Below are 17,908 nucleotides of genomic sequence, written 5' to 3'. Positions count from 1 at the left end.
TTGAAAGGAGTCAAGGATGTCTTGAGTGGTGGACATGTCTTCTCCATCAACATAGATTTGAGTGATAGTCCTTTCTTTGTGAAATTTTGTGAATTGTCTATTGAAGAATGCAGCTGAAGGGCTATCTGCTAAGTGCTGCTGTATTCTTATCTTAAAATTTCTTTCTTCTACTTGTTTCTGCGTTTCTAGTTCTATCTGTATGTTAATGTTTCTAATGATGTTGTTACATTCTATATTATTGCGTTGGTTTGTTACGAACCAGCTTCTCTCTCTTTATACAGGTCATTCAACTTTTTCCTTTTGAGGAAAGCCTATTCCTTTCTCCATTCCATCATATTCTGCTTTACTGCTTCTCTGAATTTTAATCACATATCCCAATTCCAGGTAACATTATTCCAATTTGAACAGAGGGTATAGAATTTGGATGAAAAGATCAACGGAAAACATGGAAGTCTCCATGGTCCAGAAGACATCTCTACTTTTTCTATGCAGTTGAACTTAAGTAGAACTGGATTATGATCTGGTTGATGTCAAGATGTTTTATCTGAAATATCCTATTTATAAGGGAAGAAGAGATATAAATTCGATCAATACGAGTACCAATACCTTGATTCATGTACATGTATGCCTGGAGATTAGGATTGCGAATCCTCCATATGTCCACTAGCTGAGCATTACAGAGACATGTTTTTAACTGTGCATAATCCCACTTTTCCACTGCTGGGGGTGTCCTCCTATTATGTCTAATGTGGAGTTTTCAAGACCTTCATTGAGGTCTCATCAGTGGGAGTCAGACCCTGGAAAGAAACCAAAGGTAAAGAATGCAGAAGTCATATATATCTCATATACATCATCAATTTCTTGCCATGTACCCTCAAGGAGTGTATAGGATATGATAGTACTACATGAAAAATTTACATCATTACTAACTTCCTATCTACAATTTTCCTCCAAATCAGTCCGTTACTTGTCAAGACTCCAACATTATCAGATCTTATATTTCTATCGTCTAAGGCACTTTGTACCATATCAATCCACCTATATCTTGGTCTTCCTCTGAGTCGTTTTCTTGCCAATCTGGCAGAGAACACTTGTTTTGCTAATCTTTCTTCGCCCATTCTGTTTAAGTGACCATACCACCTGAGATTAGCTCTGCTAATGCATTCCTGGATGCTGACAATGTCAAGTTCTTTCCTAATATCCTCATTTTTAATATGATATTGCCATTGATGCTGCCATCTGTTCAAGCCTTTAATCTTTCTCAGGAATCTCATATCTGCGGTCTCTAGTCTTTGGTCAAGTGTTTTACTTCTGACCCAGCTCTCAGATCCATAAGTTAAAACTGGTTTGAACACTGTCTTGTATACAGCTAATTTAGTGTTCCAACTAATTTCTCTCTTATTCCATATGAATTTATTCAACTGACTTCCCACCATACCAGCTTTGTTGATTCTGTTGTCTATTTCTATATTTAATTTACCATCTTCACTAAAAATCGTGCCTAAGTAGCTGAAATGTTTTAATTGTTCTATAAGTTCTCCTTTCACAATACAGTTGATATTTTCAATGATTCTGCCTATTTTCATTGTCTTTTTATTGCTGACTTTCATACCATATCTATTACAACAGTTATTCAATTTAGTCAGAGAATCTTGCAGACTTATAGTGGATTTATTTAGAAGTATAACATCGTCCACATAAAGCAAAGAGCTGACATTAACATCTCCAATTTTGATATCATGTTTAATACCACTTTCCTTCATAATGTGATCTACATAGATAATGAATAACAGAGGGGATAATGTACATCCTTGTCTCACATATACAAGTAGCCAAAAAGGTGCTAGACCTTATTAATAAAAATCTCTGGATGACAGAAAGATGGTGGAAGGTTTTTTTTTACCTTGGTTCTATTACACATTAAAGATACCAAGAAATTTAGTATTTAAATTTAGTATATACTTGGTTTCAACTATTTACCAAAGGAAGCAAAACAATGTTTTGCTTCCTTTGGTAAGGAAATGGAATTCATACATCTTTTAAGAGATAATTACGTCTAACAGCACATGACTGAAGGGACACGTGGTGTGAGAGTGTTGGACCTGGTCATTGGTTCAGAGGATATATGCGTAAGTAAGGTGTCCTCGTTACCTCCAATTGATGAGAGCAATTGTATTGACTTAGGAGGTTGCAAAATTTGTGACTTTCTCTGTTAAGAAGGGGTATATACGGAACTACAGTTAGGCAATTATAACAAGCTTTGGAGTGAGTTTACAGCCATCCCATGGCAGAACATATTGCAGGGGAAAGATGTTAGCAGTGCCTTCCTCAGTTACCTGTTGATAAAATCAGCAGGTAACTGAGAAAGGCACTATCAGAATGTATCCCCCATGGTCACGAGGACAAACAAGGTAAGCGTTAGATGGATGAGTAGTAGTATCAAGCTTGATCTGCAAAAAAGAAAATGTTATGGAGAATTTACAAGGAGAAAGGTGATCAGTACACCCATGAGCAGTACAAGGCTCAAGCTAGGAAGGTTAACAGCATAGTAAGAAAAGCTAAATCAGATTATGAGAAGACCTTAGCCAAGGAGATCAAACATAATCCCAAAGAGTTCTTCTATGTGGCAAGTAAAAGGAAGAATGACTTCTGAAGGATAACTTTAATGGGTGCTGATGGAATTGAGGTGACCAATTCAGATGTAATAGTAAAGTTACTGAGTGATCACTTTTCAGAAGTATATCGCCCAAGTGAGGATATCTCTGTACCTGTAGCAATAGCTAATGCAAGCATTGAAGTTAATAAATCAGAGGTACTTAGTATATTGCAAAATTTAAATGCAAACACTGCTGTACGTTTAGATGGAATATCAGCTCTGGTGTTGAATGAATGTGCAAAGGAATTGTCATCGTCTCTTACTTGGTTATTTAACATAAGTTTGAACTCTGGTATGGTCCCTAGGGAGTGGAACAAAGGCAAAGTAGTTCCTTTGCATAAAGGTGGCTCTTAGACTGCGGTAGTTAATGACAGACCAATCACCATCTCGGGAGTGGTGGTAAAAATATTGAAAAAGTTGGTTAAAGACAAAATTCAAGAATGGGTGGATCAGGATATGATACTATATAGGGGCCAACATGGTTTTGTTAAAAGTCGATCCTACCTTAGCAATTTATTAACTTTGTTATAATAGAATGACATCTGAGTCGGACAAAGGAAATGGCTACACAGTGGTACTTCTGGATTTTGCTAAGGCTTTTGACAGGATACCTCATGGAATACTGTTGTACAAATTGGAGCAGATGGGGATGGATACTAAACTGGTGATATGGATAAGAGAATGGCTCAGGGAGAGATACTAGAAAGTGGTGTATGGAGGAGCAGAGTCCAGGATGAGGCAGGTGACCAGTAGTGCCTCAGGGCTCTGTGCTTGGGTCGTTTTTGTTTAATTTGTACATAAATGATATAGGAAATGGCTTAAAGGGAGATATTCAGTTGTTTGCTGATGATGCAAAGTTGGGTAGTGCAATAAAAAAATCAAGCTGATGTTGAGAATTTGCAGGATGATTTAAATAAGCTGGCAAAATGGGCAAAAGGTAATGGATGTCAGTTCAATGTGGAAAAATGTAAAGTTATGCATTTTGGGATTAAAAGATTAGCAACTGTGTACTACATTGATGGATAGGGAGATGAAGTTCAGGAGACACATTGCTAAAGTGTCCAAGTTTGCACATAGGATTACTTGGTTATTGAGGAACACACTAACATCCAGAGATAAAGAGGTTATTATTTCCCTTTATAAGGCGTTGATACTTCCACATTTGGATTGCTCAAATCTAGTCACCCAGATTCCTTGGAGATGAGGAGGTTGTGGAGAAGGTTCAGAGGAGAGTGACTAAGTTGGTGAGTGATGTAAAAAATGCTCCCTACATTGATAGATTGAGAGCTTGTGGATTGCAGAGGTTGGTTGATAGGTGGAGAAGAGGGGATATGATAGAAACATTTAAATTACTAAAAGGTTTTTATAAGATTAATGCAGGGGAAATGTTTCAGCTGTGTGATAGTGATGGAAAAACAAGAGGTCATCCCTGGAAATTAAGGAAAAGTGTGGTTAACAAGGGTGTGCGAACGAGGTTTTTTGCCTGGAGGGTGGTGAATGAGTGGAATGCATTGCCTAACTCAGTTGTGAGTTCTTCATCTGTAATTCAAAAAAGAGATATATTATTTTGATAGTTTGGGTCTCCCACAATGAGTCTACTGACTCCATGGAGATACCCGTAATAATAATAATGTTTTGCACATGAAATATATTTATGCCTGAACTTCTTGTATGTATTTTATGTTGGAGGTTTAATGGATTTTTTACAACACTCAAAAAGAATTAAAATAGAATTTAATACTTCCTATATTTCGTCCTAGTCACTAGGACATCTACGGGGATTACAAAGACAATTAATGTAACATGCACACAAAAACTTACAATACTAAGCCCAACCACGTGGGTGACAATAAAGTCCTATCTAGGTGAAGCGCCCTCTAAGGGCAGTTGTAGGTGGCCTGGAATTGTGGAATACTCCTGATTTTTTGAGTGATGAATAGGGAGATTTTTGAGGCAAAATCTTGCTTATCGGGAAGAAAGTCACCTTTCTGACTAGTTGACACAACATGTTTGCGATCTTGTCAGTGACAGACCATATGCAATGGAGCAATACTGCTCCTTTATTTGAAGGATAACATGTGTTTGAGTTGTTGTCTTCTTTTCTGCATGCTGCTAGAAATGTTGTATCCTGTCTCAAAGGCTTTTTATAATACCAATTTTCCGAGATGGATAGTGTGGTGGAGCATTGAATGGGAGTAGCTTTCTGTATGTAATGGTTTTGCATAGACTGAATAGCTAAGTTTATTCTGTTTGGAGACCTTAAGGAAAGTGCCTGAAATAAGACAAGTATATGTCGCTTCCAATTTCAACAGTCAACTGTATATGGGGATGAATATTGTTAAAATTATTTGCAAAATTCCGTAACAGTTTTATTGATTGGGCTATGTAATGACTACATCATTCACATATCATAACCCAAGTTTAAGTCAAAATTCAGTCTTTCAGGGATTATTTGCAAGCACTTCTCTATGAATAATGACCCATAGTCCCTAATATTTCTTTTTGCTCACAGAATATCTTGTAAGTTGAAGTACATGTTGTTGATGCAATGTTCAAATCAGTAGCATACCCAGGTGGGGGAAAAGGCAAATGAAGTAGTGCTCGGGCAGACCGAGCACTACTTCGTTTGCCCGAGCCAGGCCAGAGGAGAGAGATCATGGTTATCATGTATTGGCAATCACTGCAGATGCTCAGTCATAGGTCGTATGCAATGCGTAGTGTGTATTCTCAAATTGCCTACTCCCCCCAAGATTAAATCCCGAATGTGCCACTGGTTCGTATAAATTTGACATCACAATCATCATCAAATTCCTGATATGTATCCTCAAGGAGGTGTAGAAGCTCCCAAAACAATCCTACACAATTAAGTTTACATTATTACTATTCTCCTACCAACAATTTTCCTCCAAATTAGTCCATTACTGGTCGGTAATCCAATACTTTGTATCTATTTCAGTCTTCTAAGGCACCAATAACTGAATTAATCAACCTAGATCTTGGCTTTCCTATGGATCTTTTTCCAGCAATTTTGGTATTAAGCACCAGATTTGCTTCTGTTTAAGTGACCATACCATCATTTATATTAGTCCTGCACACACATTCTTCAATGTTAACAATGTCAGGTTCCTTTCTAATATATTCATTTTTAATGCAATGCTGCCATTGATACCATCTGGTCAAGCCCTTCATCCCCCCCCCCCCTCCTCCTTCTCAAAACTCTCATATCTGTGGTTGCTAATCTTTGATCAAGTGCTGTAGTTTTAACCCACCTTTCAAATCCATACCTTAACACTGGTTTGAATACCATCTCGTATACTTTGGGCTTAGCGTTTTGACTAATTTCTCTGTTATTCTATATCAATTTATTCAGCTGGCTCCATACTATACCAGATTAAAAACTGTGCCTAAATAGCTGAAATATTTTACTTCATAGTTTTAGTTTTATATTGCTAATTTTCATGTCAAATTTGTTATAACCATTATTCAATTTCATTAGAAAATCCTGCACTAGACATGTTTAGGAGTAGAACATCACCTACATAAAGCAAAGAGCTAAGTTTCATATCTCAAATACTAGCATTAGGTTTAATGCCACTTTATTTCATAATTTGATCCTTATTTTTTACATTGAACCATCTTTCTGTATTCCTTTCAATTCTAACTGCTGACTTAACTTAAATATACACTATGTACTTCTGTGTATAATGTTCCAATTATTCCATAAATTGTAGCATTTTGAAAAGCTTTTTTCTGGGCACCCCCTTGTCATATGTCTTTTCTGGAGCTACAAAACTTAAGTACAATACCATGTTATATTCACATGATTTCTCACCTATTTGTCGTAAAGTGAAAATCTGATCATCACAACCTGTGTTTGGCTGAAATTTAGCTTGCAGTTTTCCAATTTCTCATCAACAATTTTTTCAAGATCTTCTTGAGTATACTTGCATAAATCTTACCTGGAACATTACAGAATTTCCACTATAATTCTCTCATTCAGGTCCTCTGAATTATGCAGTGCAGCTAATGTAAAACTCTTATATACCTACTCATTTGAGCATTTCTGGTTGATTATTCCACATTTCAGGTTTCTGATGGCTTTTTTCCTACCTCAATTAACAATATGCACTCTTGACTGGTTTCTATCACTGCACTCTCACTGCATGTTTCACTAGTAATCTTCAAAGTAATTAGCAATTACATTTAGATTGAACAGGATAAAAACATTCTGCCACCTTCTTGAGTATATTGAGTTAAGCAGAATGGTATTGGTTGCTGGATGGGAAGAATATCGACAGTGCATGGGAGGCATTTAAAAATGCTTAAAGGATGCAATATCACATTTTGATATTCCATTCCCGAGAGTTCAAAGAATAAATAGGGTAGGAGTCAAATGGATGTGTAATCTTATTAAGTAATAGATTCATAAGAAATGGATGTGTGGAAGGAATACCATGTGCATAAGAATGATATCCATTATGAAAATTATAAGCAACAGGCCAGAAGAGTCACAACTGTACAACAGTTGCAACTCTTCTGCTAAATTATAAGCTAAAGACAACCCCAAAGAATTCTATTGATATGCTACAAGTAAAGAAAGAATGACTAAGAAAGAATAACTCTCCTGAATGCCGATGGTGTGAGGGTGACGGATGCAGAAGAGGTTGTTCAAATAATGAGTTCACTGCTACCTCCTCTGAAGAAACTCAAGTGTATGAAGAGTGCTGAATAACAATTCAGCAACAGCAACTGATGGAATATCAGCACAGATGCTAAAGGAGTGTTAAGCTGAACTGGCTATTCCTTTGATCAGGCTATATAATTTGAGTCTCAGAACAGGGAAGATTCCACAAGAGTGGAAAGAATGTATAGTAATCCCATTACATAAGGGTGGTACAAAGACCAATGTATCCAACTATAGACCAATCAGAAGAGTCACAGCTGTTGTACGGAAAGTACAACAGTTGTGACGCTTCTGATTGGTCGATATCTCAGGAGTGGTGGTGAAGATTTAGGAAAAATTGGTTAGGGCTTGCATTCAGAAATGGGTTGACAATGAATTTCTACTTTGCAATGAACAGCATGGGTTTACTAAGGGATGGTCATGTTTTAGCAACTTGTTCACATTCTATAATAATGTTACTGTTGAACTAGACAAGGGGAATGGATACTCGATGATAATTTTGGATTTAAGGCTTTCTGACAGAATATAGATGGAAGACTGTTGCATAAAATGGAGAATATGGGTTTGGATTATAAAATATTAGTGTAGAAAAAACGATGGCTGACTGACAGATATCAAAAAGTGGGATACAGGAGATGAGAGTCTTCAAGATTTCAAGGTAACCAGTGGTGTACCGTAAGGATCAGTCCTTAGTCCACTGTTATTCAATCTGTACATTAATGATATTGGGAAGGATTTGACAGGCAACATACAGCTATTTGCTGATGATGCAAAGATGGACAGGATAATCAGGAATGCTGCTGATATGAAGTACTCGTAGAATGATTTGAATAGGCTAGAATTATGGGCATGGAAAAATGGATGTCAGTTCAATGTCAGTAAATGCAAAGTTATGCCCTTTGGCATGATCAGATATCCACTGTTGTATTATATTAGTGGGATTATGCTAGAAGAAACTGATCAGACTAGGGATCTTGGAGTGTAAGTAGATAGCAAGTTGAAGTTCAGGAGCCATGTAGCAAAGATTGCAAATACAACTCAAAAGATAATTGGAATGCTTTCTTTTATGGAGGTGTGGGGAAAGACAAGAGGGGCATCCTTGGGAGCTGAGAATGAATGTCATGAAGAAAGGCGTGAGATCTAGATTTTTCTCTCATATTGTGGTGATGATTGGAATGGATTGCCATTGGATGCTGTGTGCAAGCAGTGCGATTGAATTCAAGAATAAGTATAATAGCTGATGCGTGTAGTATGTAGCTTCCCTCAATGAGTCCCTGACTCCCTTGAGGTCTCTCTTAATAATAATAATTACTCCAGACATCTAACATGTATTAAACTTCAGTTTTCATGCCACCTGTATAATCTCTTATTTCTTTTAAATTACTCTTTTTTCCATTTAGATGGAATAGGATGCAGAACATTTTAATATTTATTTTCCACATTCTTACGGAAGTCTTCCGATGACTTTTGCTTAGCTCTCTTAGATTTTTCTCCATATTCTTTTGGCATCTGCTGAATTATTTGCAGGCAACTTCACACATGCCTTCCTAGATGACTCACTCTTTTTTTTTTTCCCCCAGTTTGCTACTAAGCTCCAAAGTTTGGTTCTTATTTTCAAACCATTGTATAGTTCAAAAATGCTTGTATAGTTTGAGCCTACAGTTTAGCTGTAAAAGCTACTCAACTTTAACTCTTAAAATTTTCTTACACATTGTTCTTTTCAAAGTGAAATTTGTTTTTATTCAACTTATAAAACTAAGTGATGATCACTTTTGATTTTAAAAGTATATTCTCTATATATTCTTGTATTCTGAACCAGTATGAAGATATCCCTATCAACAATAACAGTCAATGTGACTTTTCTTAGTTCTTGTGTTGTCTTTCAATGTGAACTTGTGCATATCATTATTGTTGATTACTAGAAGCACATATTCACAAAAATAATTTTATTATTGCAGATATTTCAGCCAGAAAATAAACAGGCCATCATTACTGCATCAGCATAATCACAAATTGACACTAGAAAAAGAGTGTTAATCCTTTTTAATGAGTTAAGCCACATGCCAGAGTTCTGCCATACAGGTGGTTACCAAATAAAATTCGATTTCGACTGAAGTTAAAACGAAAAATTAAAATAATTAACACTGAAATACAATACAACATGATAAAATAAATTACAATAACACAACAAAAATTAGATAAAATGATTGACATAGCAAATGGAAAGATATTGGTTACCAAAAGAAGTGGATAAATATAAACCGGGGGGGGGGGGATAACCAGCTGCAAGATGGAAAGATCAGTGAAGCTGGAACAGGTAAATGCCTAATCCTTGAAGAGAAGAAGAAAATATAAAGGGACAGAGAAGAATGGAAGCTTGCCATTTAGGGGGACAAGACTCTCCCAAATCTTGGCAATGGACAGACAGTCATTCAGTACTCTCTTTAAATAGCTGCTCAACTTAAGCTGGCACCGATGTAAAAGGCAAGTATTGGACAAGAAGATATTGTGGTTAGTGTCCACTCCATGTTCTGCAAGACAAGATTTTTAAGATTTAATGTTGTTGATTAAGATTGGTGGTCTTGTAGTCATTTTTTGAAATGTTTTGTTTGTTAAAAGTAAAAGCAATCACATTGAACCTGATAAACATCAGAGAGAGAGGGGATGGTTGGGAAATGATGTTTATCTTATGGTGATAGTAACCAGGAGGAGATTTTCTTCCTGGCTGATACAGTGATGATTGGGGATGTGAAGAGACTAAACTACCTTTTCAGGATATTTGCAGTTACTTCTAAGATGCCTGAGATGTATGGGATAAGGACATATTGACATATTCAGAGTTCTTAGGGAGGATGTGTTTAAACTTCCTCAAGGTGAAGCCAGTCTGTAATAGAATGCACTGGATGTCACCAGTTTTTGTTGCAGATCCTAGGAATTGGAGCAGATAACATGTACTCTGTTGAACAAAGATTTGGTAATCCCTATGTTTTGAGATTGATGATGGGCTGAACCTGTAACAGTCTGTGAAAGATCCTCACATCTACCTAGATGTGAAGATGTCCAAGAAGAATAATTTTCCATCCTTTTCTTTTTCCTCGGTGAAGTTTATCTGTGAGTGCAGGCTGTTGATTTTGGTTAAGGAAGTCAATATAGATGCTTCTGAGTCTGGCCAGATGGCAAACATATCATCCACGTAGCATACCTAGAAGGAATGTTAAGGTTGTATTGAAGAAAATAGGGAGTCAAAGATGTTCTAAGTATAAATTAGCTAGTGCATGAGACAAAGGGCTTCCCATCGCAATTCCTCTAATCTGTTTGTAAAGTTGGTTTCCGCCTGAGTGCATAAAAAAAAATCTGCCAGAGGTACACTATTAAATAAACACTGGATGTCAAAACTGTCTATAGGTTGAAAGGGTTAGTTTTTTTTTTTTTTTTTTAAATTAAAAATCTTTATTGTTGGAATATGGCATTAGTAATGACTAGTCCGTATCCTGAGCAGAAATTCAGCAGGTACTTACCATTATTATCATCATCATCATCTTCCTTATACCCTCTTTTACCTTGCGGTGTCGAGGGTCCATTGATCATCGGACCTCACTCCGTTTACAGGATAAAGTGGTCAGCCTTATGCCCCGGTGTATCCTATGGCCTGTAGTGTTGAGTTCTCGAGGCCAGTTTGCCTGCTTTACGGGATGAAAAACCCCAGAATAAACTGGGGAAAAAACCCTGCTGTCCACGCCCAAGACTGGCTAACTTGGCTATGGCTGAGGAAGATCCTTCAGCTCTTCACGTCACCGACGGGAATCGAACCTAGGACACTCCTTCCCCAGGCATATGGTTGCGAAGCGCATAGCCACTAGGCTAACCGCGCAGACTATTATTATTAACCTTGTCCTTTTCTCCAAATTTTCACAAAATGTTCCTATATGCTTGGCATGATTTATTTCCTGCTCTGCTGTTTAGATCTTCAACAAGAACAAGTTTTCCATTTTCAGCTGCCTGTTCTAATGACTAAAAAAATTCTTTCACTTCTTCATTAGGAGAACGTTCCATGGGACCATACACACAAATGTTTCATTTTCCATTTCCCAATTTTGAAGTTTGCTCCCATAACTCTACTTGAAATTGCCTTCTGGTCAAGAAGTTATCTTCACGTTTGGTGTTGAATGCTATTACTACTCCTTCCATTTCTTGATCATTATTGCCAAAGCATCATAATCTTATTATTCAGTAGGATTTCATCTGTTTTAGTTCTCTGTAATGCCAATTATGTTTATGTGGCACTTTTCAAATTCTTTTGCAAGTTCAATTTCAGAAGAACTGAACTTGTCAGAATTCCACTGACACTCTTTATGCTAACTGATAGTTCCTATCTTCAATTCTTTTGATGTTGGGTTTGTTTTTCATTTTTCTAGATGATGAGTTAGGGTTTGTTCCAGTAAGTTATTTTTCACTACTCAGTATAGGATATCTATTGAAATTCAGACATCCCACAAATTAAAAATATAAAAATAAATTAATTAAAAGTTTAGTTTGTAAGTAAGTAGGCCTTTCATAAAAGTAGTTATTTAAACATTTCCTTTTTTTGGTGGTGCAAGCAAGATGTTTTGCAATGTTATCATTTTTGGACACTAGAGTCTTGCTTACATATAAAATAAATCTGTTTAAGTTAGATATTACTGATTAATTGTGATTTTGTATGAGCTGCCAAAAGGTATGTAATGTAGGTGCTGTTTGTATGAAAACAAATATTGTTTACAAAATATATTGTAAACTACGAGAAAAGCCAAGGTTACCATTGCAATTCACGTTGTGTGAATAATTAAGTGAACTTACTTCAGTGCATATACCATATGAAACAAAGAACAGTTATAAATTCTGGCAGTTTTATTTTGAAATTATAATTAAACTTTTCTGCATTGTGAATTTGCTCTATTACATTTCTGAGCACATGCAGAAATGAAAAGAATGTTATCGAGGTTGTATGCGTTCAACTGAATGAGGGGTAAGAAAGGAAAACAGCAAGCAAACACTGTGGAATTTCTGTCTTCAATATATGAAGACCATACAGAAATTAAAAGAAAAGTTAGAAATGGAAGTGTAAAATCTCTCATGATATGTAACTTATCATGTTTGCTTTTACATGTTTTTCTAAGGAGATTGAACTTAAAAGAAATGTCAATTTTGTCTGTAATAATCTTGGTTAAGTTATTTGCAATAACTTAACCAACATGAGCCTTTGTTAAAGTAATATGCCACATGATGTCATTATGCAACACTGTTAACTCATGTCCATATATGGCGATTTCAAACAATGCACGAGGTATGACGGTATCACGTTCAGATGTCCATACATGACCATATATGAAAGTTTTGAAAGAAACGCGCATGCGTACAGAGGAAGTCCAGGCATTTATAAGGCAAAACGTTGAGAAGGACGTTGTCTTGATTTCTCATTCTTCTCTTACCTGGATCCACTGCTACATGAGGTCCATTGTCAGTAATTGAAAGAGAAGTGTTGCAAGTCTTGGGATTCTCAATCTTCACTTACCTGGGTCCACAACCATGGGAAGTATAGTGCTGGTCGTCAGGACGTCTCCTCTAGGAAAGAGCTGCACATCACCACCATGTCAAGAGTCCTAAAGGGCATAGAATAATCGACAACTTGGACAAAGAAGAAACTTGGCAGGGGATTAAGAACAAGCTGACAGAAACAAAGAGAACAAAAGGGACGCTTTCGTGTGGACAAAAGATTCATGTAAAAGACAGTGCTGAAAGAGAATTGTAATTACTTATGTATGTGATATTTAAGAGCAAGAAAGTATATCAAGTGGAGCTGTGTATAGAGAGAATAAGATTGTGTTGAGTAATATCAAAATAAGCTCACTCTAGGTGTGTCTTAATCTCAATTGTGTATAGGTAATTATTGTAAGAGTAAGAAGAGTACTGTGTGTGTGTGTTTTTAAAGATTAAATGACAGAAAGCTGAGAGATAAAAAGTAAAAAATACTGTTTAATTTTTTATCTCTAGGCTTTCAGTCATTTAATCTATTGTTAATGTAAATATGTCAGAGACATATTTTTTTTAAAAATATGTCTCTGAGTAAATCCATTATTCCATAACACACACACACACACACACACACACACACACACACACACACACACACACACACACACACACACACACACACACACACACACGTGTATGTGTGTTGTTGTGGATCAGACTGTGTAAACATTCCTTTTTGATTTAATTTAATAGTTTGTGAACAACACTGGACTGATTCTTTCAATACACTCCCCTGAAAATTTCAAACCTGCATAAGTGATCAATAATCAAGTCACGACTAATTAAAGATAAAGATTAACATAAAAGAAACTCAGATTCCAACGCACGCAAGGCCCGCCATTACAACAAAATGAAGATGAAGTTATCTAGGCAACTGAATCGTCTGACCTTCCTAAAATGCTGCCAGGATAATCAGGTAATCCCAAATTGCGTAAAATTTAAGCACCGATTCCTTTCACAGAAAGCTCTCTGTAGCTATAACCGTGTGAGCCATGCATTGCCACAGGAACAAATTAACACTACACACAGTTCCCTAGCTGACATAAACAGAGCTAGTTTAGTGCTAGAGGAAGAGCTTTCTAATATGCGCACCATCAGGACTTTAGGAAAACAGTAGCTTTCTAGCTTCGTTTTTCATTTGCTGTGTGTAGTACTTGTGTGCACGTGTCTTTACCGTAAGTTCCCATGAAGATGGCAATGTGACGTCGCTGAAATATTGGAAAGTATATATTAAAGTTTGTTTTAATTTATATTTCTAGTATACGCTGTCAATTCCTTAAGTATTAATAATCATGTTTAACCAGCATATAAGCCTTTTTACAAAAATCAGTACAACATAAGAGCCTCCGTAGTTCAGTTGGTATAAATGAAGACCTTTGTTCAGAAAGAGCTGGGTTCGATTCCTGTTCATGATGTGAGGAACCTTTATCTGGTTTCTTTTGACTAAAAGTGAGTTAGCCGGTCTCATGCAGGGGTAGAGAGTTTTTTAACCAGGAAACTCACGTATTTTGTCCCTCAGAACATTCAAACTAGTCCCGTGAGCACACACACACAGACAGGTCAAAATACACATGTACTTAATCCCTCATTAGGAGGGCTGAACCTCCTCCCCCACAAAAAGGATGGAGGAGAAAGAGGGGTGGTGACATTTTTGAATAGGTAAAAATGTATTAGCACTATGTAGTGGAGGGAACACAAGGATCAAGAATTTTCGATTTAGACACACATGGTTACTCTCATCAGCTAGTGAGAGTAACCATGTTGTCCTACCTTGGATAATGAGTAGGCTTATCAAAGTTTAAAGAAAAAATTAATTTATGTGGAACTATAAGGTAAGTGGTTATAATAAACTTAGAAACCAGCTTAGGAGAGTACAGTGAATGGCAGAATGTGAAATCAGAGAGGCCCATAGTGTAGGGAAAGAAGTTAAAACATATGTTAATAGGAATGGTAAATTTAATTGCATACCTCAAGTAAAAAGATAAAAGGATTTGCAGTAAAATGGATAACTAGGGAAATCAAACAGCAATCACAGGTGAAGAAGCATGGAAAGCACAGAGGAGAAGAAAATTGCATGAGGAATATAAAGCTCAAGCTAAGAAGATGACTAGAGTAGTAAGAAGATAAAAATTAGAGTATCCAAGGAGACTAGCACGCCAATCCAAGGAGTTCTTTCATTACGTGGGCAGTATGAGGAGAAATGGATGGAGACAACAGTTGAGTGATTAATGCAATGCTTAATGATAGCTTTATTAATGTTTGTTTCATCCTGTTAAAGCTGGTTTTACTGCTGGGGCCAAGAAGGATTGAAGGATTAGAAGTGAATGAAGAAAACATATTCCAAATAATGAGCACTCTACATGAGATTTTAAAATAGTTTTAAGGAGTGTGCAAAGAAGTGACTAAGCCATTGACCTACCTTTTGATCAAAGTTTTGCAACAAGACAAGTTCCTAAGGAGTAGAAGGAGAGCAAGACAGCACCATTGTATAAGGGTTGTGTTGGAATGGAAGTATCAAGCTATAGACCAGTTTATATTTCTCTTGCTTTAGTAATCTGGTTGTGTTTTATAATATAGTAACAAGAGCAGTAGATGAGGGAAATTCATAGCCAGTCATTTTTCTGGATTTTCCAAGTCATTTGATAAGGTGCAGGATGATATTTAAGATAATGGAAGACAAGCTTAGGGAGAAACACTAACTCCAATTCAATTAGGGGTTGCCAGGATTACATTTTTATTTTAAGAAAATGGTCAAGAAATTGTGAGAATACAACAGGGTGCCAGGTGGTATGAAAATAGCTGTTATATATATATATATTTTTTTTTTTTTTTTTTGTTTGTTTATGTATTATTTTCGCATATTATGTTTCTTTTAAATACATGCAAAAATTCATTGTAATCTCTTTTATTATGATATAGATGAAAAATCCCTAAGAAATACAGGGTGTTTCAAAAAGAATGTCCAGATTTGAAAATTGTATACTCTGCAACCATATATATATATATATATATTTTGTAACTGTACCACATTTTCATTATTAAATATAATTATTTGAAATCGGGTCATTCTTTTTGAAACACCCTCTATATTGGTTTTGTTTGTAAATTTTGCAGTACTTTTCTTACATTTTATTACAGAAAGAGCACACCACTGGGTCTTCTTCCACCGTGAAGCTAACAGCCATTTTCTTACTTTCTTTATGAGCAATGATAAATTGTCAGGATCTGATTTCATTATTTGATCAAATTCTGCAAACTTTCCTGGACGGAAGAATACTTTAGTCAATCCAAAACAAAAATCATTTTCATTAAGTCCAAGGGCTTTAAACAGAGCCTGTAAAGTGAAGTTTAAAATGCAAAGTTTAAAGTGAATAATAACACAATGTTACATATAATAACCATTATTAAACTTTACACAATACACAATTTGGCAATTAATCTATTTAAATTTGCTTTTTAGGTTACTATTATAAAATAACAATGAAACATAAATAAAATCATGCAATTTAGAATGTAAATTAATGATATGTTTGTGATTGCATGATATGAAAGTTCATTAAACATTTTCATCTGAAAGAAACTTAACCCATTTTAAGATATATTTTCTTGCTACAAAAAACCTAGCTTATATTATTGTAATGAATTTTTCTCAATAAAAAGTTTTGGTGAATGTACGAACAGTTTCTTTTCTTTTTCTTTTTTTTTAACAAGTTGAGAATGCCTTCAGATAAGTATGTATCTTATAAGTTGAAAATTAATTTTAGAGTCTCCGAGTCGTTCCACATGCATGAAACACGTATAGACAATTCCCTATGATATTCCAAAGCAATCTTATATTTTCACCTAAATAATTGGTATTATATTTGGAAGTTTCTGGTGACAATTTAATTGCATTACAACCACTGTAATCAAATTTCACAAACCATCTCTTGAACAGATGAAGAAATGAATTTTGGAAAGTAACATCTGTGATATTCATCTTCCACTTATGTAACATGCTTAATGAACTCCTTTAGCTAGAGTAACTTAGCTTTCTGTAACTATTTTTTCTTGTACAGGATACTAAATGATGTCTTTTAGTTTGCGCTTTCTTTGATCAAAACAGTTAAAATATAAAACTCTAGATGGGACTCAAAGCAGTCTTTCCAAATGAAAGGCAGACTAACCATATGGGTGCCAAATGGTTAGTCTGGAGTACTGTTGTTACAATTTTCTTCTGCTTATTAGGATGATAAATACATCATCATCAAATTTCTGATATATATATATATACACTCAGGAGGTGTACAGGATCTTATGAGAGTATTACATGAAAAGTTACATCATTACTAACTTCTTATCAACAATTTTCTCTCCAGATTAGCGTGTTATCTGTCAATCAACATATCGATATTATTAGATCTTGCATTTCTGTCTTGTAACGCACTTTTTACTGTACCAATCCATTTACATCTTGGTCTTCCTCTAGGTCTTTTTCTTGCTATCCTGGAAAAGAACACTTGTTTAGCTAATTCTCCCATTCTGTTTCAGCCATTCTACGTGAGATTAGCTCTTCCAACACATTCCTGAATGCTACCAATGTCGATTTCTTTCCTAATTTTTTAATATGATACTGCCATTGATGCCATCAGTTCAGTTCCCCTAATCTTTCTCAGGACTCTCATATCTGTAGACTCCAGTCTTTGATCAAGAGTTTTATTTCTAACCCAGCTCTCAGATCCATAAGTTAAAATTGGTTTGAACACTGTCTTGTATACAGCCAGTTGAGTGTTTTGACTAATTTCTGTCTTATCCAATATAAATTTATTCAGTTGACTTTCTACCATACCAGCTTTACTAATTCTGCTTTCTATTTCCAAATTTAATTTGCCATCTCCATTAAAAAACTGCGTCTAAATAACTGAAATGTTTTACTTTTTCTATAGGTTCTCCATTCAGGATGCAGTTAATGTTTTCAATGTTTCTGCCTATTTTCACTGTTTTTGTCTTTTTAATGC

General features: G+C 35.7%; 1 protein-coding gene across 1 annotated transcript in view; it reads right to left on the bottom strand.

Moving 5' to 3' along the window:
* Positions 1-17,908, bottom strand: part of jar (Myosin heavy chain 95F jaguar) — a 517,008-nt gene that overhangs the window by 187,375 nt on the left and 311,725 nt on the right. The window contains exon 16 of the mRNA XM_090395608.1: positions 16,038-16,245. Within this exon, the coding sequence (XP_090251734.1) occupies positions 16,038-16,245 (208 nt within the window). The remainder of the gene's footprint in view (positions 1-16,037; positions 16,246-17,908) is intronic.

Source organism: Typopeltis vanoorti, chromosome 7 (assembly GCF_054136105.1).
Source record: "Typopeltis vanoorti isolate ZY-2024b chromosome 7, IOZ_Tvanoo_1.0, whole genome shotgun sequence".
Classification (NCBI taxonomy): Eukaryota; Metazoa; Arthropoda; class Arachnida; order Uropygi; family Thelyphonidae; genus Typopeltis; species Typopeltis vanoorti.
This window is presented reverse-complemented; position numbering and strand designations above follow the sequence as displayed.